The following is a 12,871-nucleotide window of genomic DNA, read 5'->3' on the forward strand; positions in this document are numbered from 1 at the left end:
ATAAGAAATGATCGACTTTACTAGCACAATTTTCAGAATTCAATAAAGCTTTATCCAACAAAAAAACTGTCACAAATAAGGGATGCTCATCCAACTACCTCAACTGTCCAACCTGAGCATTAAGGGATGTTTTTGAAAGAACGAGTGGATGGGTATCAGGTTGGTCCTCCCAAAAACGGAACATTATGTTTCGTAGTGTATCAACCCTCAATCAAACCAACTGGAGCATTTCCCATTCCTAGTACCCAAACCCGAGATCTCATCAAGACCCATACACACAGCCTTTATTTCTCTTTCTCCTTAGTCCTCCTCATTTCTTCTTCTTCCAGTTTCTTTCTCTTCTCTCTCTAAGCCACTTCCTTCGGATCTGAGCTTGGTCAAAGCCAATTCTCGCTGATTGGAGCCACAGTCCACATATCCAAGCTACCATCAACGGCTTGAAATAGAGCTACCGTTGTAGAGAAGATTGAAGACAGTTGCTGCCCATCTGAGCCATAGCCTGCAAATCTGAGTCAGTGTTAATGGCGTGAATTAAAGCAGCAGATTCACTGTTTAGGTTTGGGACCTTGGGATTTTACTAAAAAATAACTATAAAACTCAAACTATATTATTAGTTAGACAAGTTTTGAAACAAATTTTATTTCTAACAAATCGAGTTTAGAGGACTGAATTTTGTTCTGAGAAAATCGAGTGTGACACACTTGATTTTCAAGTAAGTATGGAAATCGAGTATAAGACAATCGATTTCTAAGTGCAAATTCACTAAGCAAAACCGAGTGCAGAGAACTCAAATTGTTAGAAACCAAATATGTTTGAAACGTCGCCTAACTAATAATATAGTTTGGGTTTTATAGTTATTTTTTAATAAAATCCCCTTTAGGTCATTTGAGTGTTGTTGTTTTTCATTTTTTATAATTTTTTTTATAACTTTTTAATTTTTTAACTTTTATTTAACCAGCACTCAACTACTAAGTCTGAGGAAATTGACCAATGGTTCCAACCATTTTTTAGGGATGTGAATGGTCTATGCTAGATGTTAAGTCTTTTTTTTTACATACTTTTTTTTTTTTTAATAAGTAATAAGATTTATTGATATAAAAAAAGAGATGCCCTAGTCTGTAGGAAGTGTACAGGGGTCAAACAAATCCAGTACAAAAATTACGTAAATCAAGAAATTTAAGAAAGGAAGAGAATGATTGGTCGCACAAAGCTGACAACCAATCTACTAAGGTTCTAAAGAAAAATAACTTGAGGTCTAATATGGATTTCTCATTATCTTCAAAAAGCTACTATTTCTTGATTTTAGGCCTATGAAACTATCTTGAGGAAGGATAAATCAGATAGCCAGAAGCTCTGAAATCTAAATGGCCTGTTAAGCTGGACCAATCTTTTGGGATAAGCTTCCATAAGGACCAGGCAGTGGTCCCAAATGGCACCTAGGGAGATGAGTGACTTTAGCATTTGGATAAAGCACACACCAGGCTAGGTTCATAAAAAATCCGTCAATCTGTTCAAGAATAAGATTGTTGATATCCCTTTTGTTAGTATAGGTGAATCTAGGCTTGGAGAATCCCATATCCACCATGTTGCATTTGTCCAGACAATCTTTGAACAGCAGAGATCGATTGATACTCACTCCTCTACCCTCGAATTTATCTTCTTCAACAATAGGCTCATTAAAGTCCCTAACCATTATCCAAGGTTTATTGTGTAAATTTGCAACTTTGTTAAATTTTCCCAAAGAATACATCGTTTTGCACTTTTAAGACTAGCATAAATAGTAGAGAAAATCCAAGTAAGGTCAGAGGATTATACCTTTACCTCCACTTGGATCTCCTGTTCAGTGTTCGTAAGGGGCACCACTTCCACCTTATCAAAGTTCCAAAGGAGCCAAAGTCTGCAAGCATATTGAATTGTTTCGGTGTGTATTGCGCTGTCAAAAGAGAGTTTGTCTATGATTTCTCTCGCCCTACCACCAAGTTGGGTTTCCATAACCACAAGGATTGTAGGATCATAGTTTTGAGCAAGCTCATAGATGTGATTCTGAAAGTTGGGTTTTAGAGTTTAGAGTGCCCCTGCTATTCCAGACTATAATGTTCATGGATAGAAGATGGTTGGGGGTGGGACATTCATTAAAAGGAGGGAGCAGCTCCGCCTCCTTCCTTAGATTCTATCCAATCTTCGCCAGCATCTCACTCGTCTGGCCCCTCCCTAAGATCAGTGTTAGACAGTGTTTGAGGACTCCCATCTCCATCTTTTGAGCCATTGAATGCAAATTGAACTCCAATGTTGGCTTGAAGACTTAGATGATCTTGGTGGTGTGTCGGTTTCCCCTTATGGAAGTGGAAATGGGTTGGATTTCTAGCATCCTCCTTTCAAATAGTGACTCGTTTGGGTTCATCTTGCATAAAATCAAAATCGGAGAGATCTGTGGGATCATTTGCCAAACTATTTTTCTTTCTTACTCCATAGATAGTCTGTTTGCCAAGAACTGCCACCATGGGTTCGGCATCAAGCCCCATTGGATTTGTGATGGGAAGATGGCCTATCCTTGCACTCTCCTCTGTTAGTGGGAAAATGAATCTCCATGCTTTCCTCAGTTTGTTGTTGAACCACCCTATCACGTGGGTGGGGTTCGCCCTTATCTTTTCTATGACAATGTCAGGAATTTCGATTACCATCCTTTTTAGGTTTATGGCCCATCTTGGCTTTTACAGAGGCCAAGAACTTGAATGGTGAGTTAGGGGAAGGGATGGATCCATGAGTGAGAAGAGAGGACGACGTGGGAGAGAAAGAGTTTAACTAAAGTGGAGCGGCGTTGTTAAGGTTAGCTTTAGAGACCTTGCACCTAGCAATTACTTTTTTACCCTTGGCAGAAGACTTGGAGCCATGCTTATGGGCCAAAGAAGGGTCAGATGAAGGGTTCAAGTTGGTAAGGGCCAAATAGGGCCCACCTTGTTTAATAAGGCCCAACTCATACAGCTTAGGGGATCTGGGGGGCGTGGGGGTTACGTTGGTTTTTTGAAGGGTGCCACCATTACCATTAGTGTCCAACACTACTGTCCTTAAATAGTTGGGAAGACAACGACTTTAAGACTGATTTGGTGGGGCCCTTTAGGCCATTACCTTTCCTTGTCCCCTTATGTCCAACATTTTTCTTGGTCACTACCATCCAAGGGCCGTACTGTCCTTCATCCTCCTTTGTTCCACTCTCTTCTGGCATACCATTGCTTTGGCCAGTACAACGAACTTCATGCTCCATTCGTGGGCTACCCATCAGACCACCAAGAGCCTCCTAAATCATGGACGCTGGTTCTTTTTCCTTACGGATGGTGAAAGGGCAACCTTTGTAAATCACCACTTGTTCCAGGTTTCCAACAAGGATGGTGTTAACTTAAGGCTTATTGATATCAATCTAAATACAGAGTCTAGCGTACTTACCTCGAGCTTCCATAGTTGTGTGGGTATCAATCTTCAACAACCTCCCAATGGACTCCTTAATCTGCCTAAAGACTCTCACTTCATACAGTTCGATGGGCAGCTCGTTGAGCCTAACCCAAACTACGATTGAAGAGACATTTGTCGTGAAGGGCTTGAAGAACGGCTCCAATGGCCTGATGGAAAGGAAGTGGTCCCCTATAAACCATGGGTCTTTCTTAAGCATAGTGTCAAGATCATCTTTAGTATCAAAGCATACCCGTTTCTTAGATCTATGCAGTCTAGTCTATTAGTTGGCTTCCAGAGTTGGTTGAGCTTAATCTGTAGATAGTTGAATCCCACAAACCTAACGTAAAGCTTGATGATAAGAGCTTTTGACCAAGGCTTTTTCATTCGGAGCTTGGTTTCCTTGGTTAACTTCACTGTAGCAAGTCCTTCTTGGATTTCCACAATGCTCATCGTTGTCTGATTCTACATCAGCCTCTATTTGGTTTCAGAAGTTGAAAGCCTGCGCATAAGCTCTTGGTGTTTATCCTACTAGCATGTCTTTGAAGGATACTTTAGGGGGAGCCCATGAGTTTTGGTTATTCCAGGGGAAGGACCCTTTGCTTGACCCATCATTGAAATCAGCGTGGTGGCTATCCTTAACTTTCTTGTTGCTTCGAGTGAGCTCTGCTTCCTCTTCTCTAGAGAAAATGTGTGGCTTCATTCTTCTCGAACCCCTTTTGAACTTTCGGCTAAAATTTTTCATGTACTTTTCCTCATCCATGGATTGATCTTTACGACTTCAAGATTTTCTTTGAATTGATTCCTTTAGTTACCAATTTAGATCCTAAATTTTACGTCTTAGTCAATTTTAGACTAACTAGAGGAATTAAGTAATGTAATTACTAATTGACTTATGCAAGAATAAATACAATAATAAACACAATAACCATGTGATAAAATTCAAAATTTCTTATGCCTTTTTCTTTTTTTCTTTTTTGAGAGTGGTAATCTCTTATTCCACCACAAGAGACTTTACCAATTGAGCTAACTGAAATCCACGGTTCTTATGCCTTGATACTGAAGACTTAGCTCCATAATTATGCAACATTTTGAGTTAAATGTCATGCATTGTTTCTAACAATCTAGTTAGTTTATCAATTGGGAGAATTAATCAATTGGCAGTGTATAGCATGTAGAATATGGCTTGAATTTAATAGGCATGTGGGATTCCCATGACATGTGGACTCAATATAAGTGTTGGAGTCAATAGGTCCTTATTTGGTTTAACAAGTTTGCATACTTGTAGGAATATAAGTCCTACATTGCTTTGGAGAGACTTGGAATAGGAGTGATTCTCCTTGTGATATATATATATATATATATTCATTCCAAGTATCAATTTTTTTGTAATAGCAATTAGAATTTGTGAAAAAGGTTTTTGTTTGGTTCTTTAATATTTGTGAGTAGCAATTTAAAATAGTGAGAGAGGTTTTGTTGCCACTTGGTTTTGGTTTTGATTTTGCAGTCTCTTGGCCTATTGCAACTTTTGAATTTGATTTGTGCCCTCTCTCTTTGGTTTGTGTGCAATTTGTATTTGGTATTTGTGAAGCTTTGGTTCTTCGGTTTGTATTTGTGAGAGAGAGTTATTTGAGAATATTTGGGATTTGGGTTTGTAAGAGTGCCTTTACACTAATTTGTATTAACCCAAATTTGATATAATGAAATTTCTTCGCCATTGCCCATGGATATAGGCTATTGCCGAATTGGTGTTTTGTATTTATTTTTCTTTTGAATTAATTTTCTTCGTTCATATTATTTGTTTGGAGATCTTTCTCAAGCCTAGAACATTTTCACAATCAATTTTGATAATATGAGCTTCCGCTATTTTACAATATAGCAAGCATGGTAAGAAGTTGTACTTGACTGGCTGGGAAAATTATGTTTGGGTTCAATTTTACAACCCACCATGCCAGTACAGTCCAGGCAATTTGGCTAAACTTGAAGATGCTTGGAAGCAGTGGACTACATCTTTTAAGGACTGTCTGCTGCACCTCAGGCAGCTGGAAGTGGCTTTCATTCCAGCAGGAGCAGCTGACCTCACATCGGAAGTTCTTCCTGCCATTAAGAACTTGTCTAAATATGGAGGAGTGATGCTGTGGTTGAAGTGTTTTGATGATCTAACTGGCTTTAGCTCTTCCAACAAGAATGATGTCTAAATTACTTCCTAATAAATTCCTGTACTTCCTTGCTGTATTGGTCATTGAACTGATGCTTGTGTACTTGGTTTTATAATTTGATGTAGTACAAATATAGAGTATAGAATCACTTCCCTGTCCCCTACTTGTTTATATATGATCTCATTTTTACATAAACTGTGCAACAAAAATGTTTACAAAAATGTTTACAAATATTTGATCAAATTGATGTATGCACAACACAATATTGAGGAGCTTTTAGCTATTTGCCAATCCATGGTACCAGTTTCATGGTCTGACCAAAAATCTGTTTTGCATTACCTTTACTATCTAGGTGACATTGTGGAATAGCTACATGTAGCTTGAGATGAACGATGGCTATGGATTGTGCTATTGATCGTGAAGGAGCTGAACTGATTGAACTCGGTCTTCATTGCTTTGTATACTTGATCTAGGCCTTCCTCAATCAACTCCAGAACCGTCTGTGGCATTGGTGGCATGTTGATGTGATCAATTGATCCTTCCAACATCTTCACCACTTCCCCCATTGAAGGTCTTGTGAATACCTCATCCTGTATGCACCAGAATGCGACTTTCAGAGCTCGCACGAGTTCCTCTTCTTCTGCTGCCCCTTGTAGTCGCCTATCTGCAACTTTTATTGGTGTCCCATTGGTCATCTCCTAACAAGAAATAAACATTGCTATGGTTAAGAATTAGCATACAACTAGCACTTTTGTTTATCAGTTACGGCAATTAGCAAAAACTGAGTAGTAGTCCATGAATGTGCCTAAGGGTAATGCTAGAAGCATCTTCGAGAAGATTGACTTCCAAATGTCACTTGACAATATTGTGATGTTGTCCCGAAAAACACAATTAGGATTACTATTTTGCTTGGAAGTAAGTAGCAAAATAGACACATAAATAGAAGTAGACAAGCTGTTATGTCTATCTAATGTTTGGATGAGAACATTTGGTTATGCTCACTGCACAATCTCCTATTTCTACATAGTTATGGAAGGGCTGGTTAGTATATAGAATGACCATCTTGTGGGATTAACCGGGCATATGTTCACCTTGATGATTATTCTTAAAGATCATTTCTATTTATCATGATTATGAGAAGTTAGTCTCAAAAGTTTTTTCCTGAAGAATCCAAAAGTACTGCATTGATCTAAAGTTGAGAAAGACATCAGATAGACGATACCTTAAAAGCCCATCCAGGGAAAAAGAAGTCCTCAGCATTTAAAGATGTGTCAAGATTTCTCCTTCCCCCAATAATTTCTAAAAGAAGCATTCCATAACTATAAACATCAGCCTTTACAGTTATAGGGCGGTTACTAACCCACTCTGGAGCTAAATAGCCCCTAGTTCCTCTGACCATTGTGATGACGTGTGAGTGCTCTCTTCCCATTAACTTAGCTAGTCCAAAATCAGATACTTTAGGACAGAAATTCTCATCTAACAAAATATTTTCGGGCTTTATGTCACAATGTATTATTCGATTTCTGCACTGCTCATGGAAATATGCAATTCCTTGTGCAGTAGCCACAGCTATATGGAAGCGAGTTGGCCAATCTAGTAGCCTGTCTCTGCAATTATATGAAGGAAAGATCCATTTGTCCAAGGACCCATTTTTCATGAACTCATAAACTAGAAGCCTGCCAAAGTAGCAAAACAATAAATTGTCAATCCTAAATAATTTTTTTTAAAAAATTTAATTTCAAATTATTTAAATATTAAATTATGAGGTGATCTAAATGCAAAATCTCAAAATGTCCACTCAGCTTTAAACCATATCATTCATAAAGCTTAAAAAAAAAGGAAATTTCATACCTAGTGGACATTTTTAGATGTTACATTTATGTCAAAATTATAATAAAAAAGACTGCCTAGGAACATTACTTACCGTTGTGACCCCTCAGAGCAATATCCACAGAGTCGAACCAAGTTCATGTGATGCATGGAGCCAATAGTGTTCACCTCAGTTATAAATTCCTTCTCTCCATGAGGCAACACCCTATCTAGTTTCTTCACTGCAACCAAAGTCCCATCTGCTAGGCTTCCCTTATATACATTCCCAAATCCTCCTGAAAAAGAAGCATTACTTTAATGCAAATATGCATGATAAAAAAAACTATATAATTAATACAACACCCTCTGTTTCATTTCCTCTATTTGTTGAAATTAGCATTGTATTCTATGCTTACCTGTTCCAAGCAACTGGCTAAAATTCCATGTCCTGGTTTGTAACTCACGGTAGCTAAAATTCAATGGAGCACCTGATAAGATCAAGGAGCTCTCCAAGGCTCTCTTTAAAGCTCTTCTTCTATGAATGTTATAGTATAATAACAAACAAAGCAACCCAATGAGCACTGTTATGCTGAGAGCAATTGGAATAACCAAGACCTTCTCTCTTGCATTCTTGGACCCTTCCAAAGAACCCCCAGAATTGCCTTCTGGTGTGTTTGAACCATTAGACCTAACCTTCACAAAGAGAGTTGAGTCAGCGTCCTCAAACCCACCAAAGTCCAAGCTCCTCAACACCCAACAATAAGGCGTCCCATCATCAAGCCCATAAACAGAAGCAACACACTCACAATCTGATAAACAAGCATCCCCACACTTGGCAATATCACTATAATTTGCTATTACAGAAAAATAAGAATAATAGTAATTGGTTTGTTGCACCGTTGAAATCCTAAACTCGGATGTTGAATATTTATGCTGTGAATCACATTTACCGATCAACAATGAGTTTTCCGAGCACTGACTACGACCTTCTACCTCAGAAGTACCTGGTAAACATGTACAACAAGCATTGGTCTCGCTTCTATCCAAATTACATACCCCATTGCCACAAATTCCAGCAATATCACATGGATTCGAAACTGCAGCCCATTCTGGCACCCATTGGTGCAAGCTGTTTACATCATCATCCCATCTATACAAACGTATATTTCCATTGGTCTCGAGTGACAATCTTCGAAGAACCGCTGGCCTTGTTGTCATATTTGAGGTTGCTGACAATCCACCTATATCATTATTATTCTTGTATACATACACAGCACCATCCGAGAATTCCCCATAAACAATTCCAAAGCTTCCAGCATCATCTAAGACTGCTACAACATCCCCAGTCACATTTGATATAACAGGTGCTTGCCAGTAGGAATAATTGGTGAAAGATTCTGGCAAGTTGTTATAAGTTTTAGGCAAATTGTATGTTAAAGCGAGGGTTAGTGAATTGGATTTCTTTTAAATGAACCTTCTACTCTTCTTAGCATGATGAATTTTAGGTTCTTCAAACTTGATGCACATTTTGCTTTCTTTCACCTTGATGGAATTTCATTTCTCTTTCCTTGATTAAGTGAAAGCTCATTTAGTTTAATGAATTCTCTACTTGTCTTTCATCTCTTCTAGGAGAGCTTTATCAATTAGCTTCAAACCTACCGGGTCGACTCCTCCTCAACATGAGATTTAAGCATGCATACTTTGAATTTTCCCACCCTAGGTTTAGATTTTAGTGGGTTTATGTAAAAAAAAGGCTAAGTGTTTAAAGGCTTAAATGGGCTAGCAATAGATAATGATCATTCTAGGTAATAGGAAATAATTTGGTTTAACTAAAGATGGCCTCCTATCCCTAGTAATGCTTGCTTGTAGGCACAATGACTTGAGCTCTTCTAATAAATTCCTCTTAAAAGAAAAAGTATGAATGCTCTAATGATGTGAAACAAAAGATTTTTGAAAATTGGACCAAGTGCATGGATTCTTGGGATTTTCCGATGGATGGATTCTTTTTGATTGCCTTTTAAGACCATTTCTTCTTATATTCTAAGTCAAGTAGCAAAAGTCTTTACATGAATAAAATGAAATTAATCATTCCTTGGTACAAGTTGATTGCTCAAGCCTTTAAACATCAAGATTTAGAAAAAGTTTTGTCCAAGAGATCTTCATGTGCCCTTTTGAAAAAAAGACTTTAAAGAATCTTGAAATCTTTGAAAGAAAAAAAATGGATCTTTTTGAAAAAAACCACTAGCAAGTCCAATGCCCCTAGTTCAAAGAAATTTTTTTTTTTTTTTAAATGACTTAAGGGCTCAATGCCCCTAGTCCAATGATTGTTTTCATTTGAAAATTTTTCTCTTTTTTTGGGAAAGATTTGGAAATCTTGAAAAAAAAAATTTGAAATTTTTTTTTTCTTAATATATATACATGAACAAAGTTCATTAAATGCTACATGAAAATTTTGAATTCAAAGAGACATAGAAACATTGAATAAACAAACAAATTTTAAGCTTAACCATGATGTTGCAAACCAAATGTGGAGTGAGGCAAAGTTGAGTCACTTGCTTTTTCTTGGTCCATTTAGGATGCTTGAGGCTTGGTGTACTTGAACCTTGATTATGATGAAATGGCTTGGGCTTGCACTTGAAAGGCTTGAACCTTGATTATGATCTTTTGATATTTGTTTGAAATGGCTTGGGCTTGCACTTGGAAGGCTCGCATCTTGTGAGCTTTTGGCTTTTGATGTTGATCATGCGTATACACCTTTGATGGGCTCAAGTATTGGGCTTAGAATTATTCAAGAAAAATTTTTCAGTTTCCATACCAAGTAGAGTTCAATCACAAGCCTTTGGGCTTGAGCTCATTCATAGCATACAAGATTCAAACAATTATGATGGGATCAAGCGTTGGACTTGAGTCATCATGGTTCAAACAACAGCCAAACAAATGCATAATGAAATGCAATTTACATGGACCGACCTAAAGGTAGGTTCTATGGGTCATTACAACATGGGTAGAAGGTAGGTTAAAGGTTCCCACAAGTTAGGACGTCGTACCTCCCAACTTGTGATGCCAGGAGCGTCGTGTTGGTCCGAATGGTACAGTTTGTCCTTATGAACCACCATGGCATAACTATGATGATCCTTGTCGTGGTGGGTGGTAGGTTCACCGCTGGGTATGTGAGTCTCAGGAAGACCACAATCCACGACTAATACTACCAGGCTTCTGGGTTAGCACACAAATAAAATAAATTCCATTCAAGCAAATGATGCATGACATGCAAAATAATGACATATTAGACATATTATATACAAAAAAGCAATAAACAGACAATGACATGGTTAGCCACCATAATCTAATTGAAACTTAGCTCTCAATATCCCCAGTGGAGTTGCCACTGTGAGAGATCGAGCCCCCGGCCGATTTTTATGTTTGTTGAGCCAAACTCACGTGAATGGGTGGAGTCATGTTATTGCCTCTCAAAATTAAGGTTCGACTAGTTATATTTTCCCCTTTAGATTTAGGGTTTTTCAATGGAGTCGCCACTTATTTAATTGTTGGAATAAATAAGAAAACCATAATTGAAAAATTCATCATTTTATTAATTTGAAATTGAATTTACATTGAACATAGGAAATTACATGGCTTTGGTCCTAGATACAATCTAAGATAAAGTACATGGCTTTATTTTCTAGTTACAATCTAAAAATTGAAAATTACAAGGATAAGCATTTGATCTACTAACCCTTGATCTAAGTTTGGAGGCTATGTTACAAGGTGGGAAGGTGTTAGGCACCCACCTTGCCCGGTGAAACCAATCTTCTAGACTATGGTGGCCAACAATCATATCATATCATCCAATATGTCAATCAATTTACATGTTGAATTTAATGTGTGTGCATGTGATAAACCCTAATTCAATTTATTAAACATTGCATTTGGATTGAAAAATAAAATTCTAGTGAATGTGTGTGGATGGTGATAACCTAGATTCAAGGATTTGAAAGAATTATGAAACAAACATGTTTTTCATATTTTTGATGTAAATTTAAGATCCAAACTAGTGATATGCATGAACATGTGATGAACAACCAAGAACATGTAAAGAACGCATAAGAACATTTAAGAACATTCAAACATATTCAAGAGAATTTAAATAATCACTATCATGCTTTAATCCTAAATTCTAATCATGGCAACACAATAAACAAGTTAGAGAAATGGATTATACCTTCATGCAAGATCCATACGGTGGAGGAGGAGACTCTTGGTAGAGGTCCTAAGGGTGGAGAAAAGAAGAACTAGGAGAGGGAGAGTGAGTCTCACTCAATACCTTGAGTTTCAAGAAGACCAAGATATGACAAGACTACTCTACTTCACTAGAACTCAAGAGAGGAGAAGAGAGGAGAATTTTTTTGGTATCTTGGAATGAAGGAGGGGGAGGGTTTATATAGTAGTAGTGGAGGGAATATGAATGGAATGTTATTTAATGAGGGTTGACAAAGATTATGAACCTAGACCTCATTTTAGCCTTGGGAAAAATCTGGTGCATTAAATGGAGAGATTGGTGGGAGTGGGGAGCAAGCCAAAATTCGGTTTTCCCGTAGCTGCTGTAACAGCTTGTAGAGCCAACTTCGAAAAATCATATCTGGCCCAATTATGATCGGAATTGTCTCGTTCTTGTACTTAAATTAAAGCCCCGGATGTCTAGTTTTTGGGAAAATTAACCTCATTCACAGATTCAAAATATTCTGAGAGATATTGATGAAATGGTGAGCAGAGATCATTTGTTAGAAAATGGTTTCAGCACAATTAACATTAATAGATCCCAAATTAGCTCCTAATTAACATTAAATGGCTCCAATCACTCCCATTTCAGAATTAATTGGTTCCAAATTTACTCTAATTAAAAGATAATTATACAAATTACTCATTGAATAATTAATGTTTAATTATCTAATTAATTAGGTATATGCAACCTCACCATAAAATGTAGTCCTAACCAATCAAATTATGACACATCATTGATCTCAAATTGATCACTCCTATAACCAATTGAAATCAATTGTTCATAATCATATATAGTCGGAGTCAATTTGTGATAGTACATCTTAGCCATTAAAACTTGATTTGATGATAACTTTCAATCTGGTGGTCCGATTAGGGCTTATGACCAGTCGATTTGATCGTTACAACATCAAGATCATTTTGGTGAAATGAATCCAAGGATCTAATGGTTAGAATCAAGATGCATATTTCCAGGCAAAATTACCCTTTTACCCTCCATGCGTGATTAAATACGGGTTGCAAAATGGGGTGTCAACAACTGGCTTAAGCTCTTCCAACAAGAATGATGTCTAAATTATTTCCTAATAAATTCCTGTACTTCCTTGCTGTATTGGTCATTGAACTGATGCTTGTGTACTTTGGTTTTATAATTTGATGTCGTACAAATATAGAGCATAGAA

The 12,871-nt window shown here is 37.4% G+C and overlaps 1 protein-coding gene across 1 annotated transcript; it reads right to left on the minus strand.

Moving 5' to 3' along the window:
* Window positions 1-5,679: 5,679 nt before the first annotated feature.
* Window positions 5,680-8,739, minus strand: LOC112028897 (G-type lectin S-receptor-like serine/threonine-protein kinase At5g24080). The gene is made up of 4 exons (XM_065775270.1): window positions 7,829-8,739; window positions 7,528-7,708; window positions 6,826-7,279; window positions 5,680-6,301 (listed from the first exon to the last, which is right to left on the minus strand). Exons 1-4 carry the CDS (start codon window positions 8,628-8,630, stop codon window positions 5,948-5,950), a joined length of 1,791 nt encoding a protein of 596 aa, XP_065631342.1. The 5' UTR covers window positions 8,631-8,739; the 3' UTR covers window positions 5,680-5,947.
* Window positions 8,740-12,871: the final 4,132 nt, after the last annotated feature.

The sequence above is a fragment of the Quercus suber genome, unplaced genomic scaffold (assembly GCF_002906115.3).
Source record: "Quercus suber isolate HL8 unplaced genomic scaffold, Cork oak 2.0 scaffold_108, whole genome shotgun sequence".
Lineage (NCBI taxonomy): Eukaryota > Viridiplantae > Streptophyta > Magnoliopsida > Fagales > Fagaceae > Quercus > Quercus suber.

Bases quoted from the DNA above. Each gene is read 5' to 3' on its own strand.
- LOC112028897 (XM_065775270.1), bottom strand. From the start codon at position 8,630: ATGACAACAAGGCCAGCGGTTCTTCGAAGATTGTCACTCGAGACCAAT. The intron at 7,709-7,828 runs GTAAGCATAGAA...CTTCTTTTTCAG, and splicing joins TAGCCAGTTGCTTGGAACAG to GAGGATTTGGGAATGTATAT. The intron at 6,302-6,825 runs GTATCGTCTATC...ATTTCTTGTTAG, and splicing joins TCCCTGGATGGGCTTTTAAG to GAGATGACCAATGGGACACC.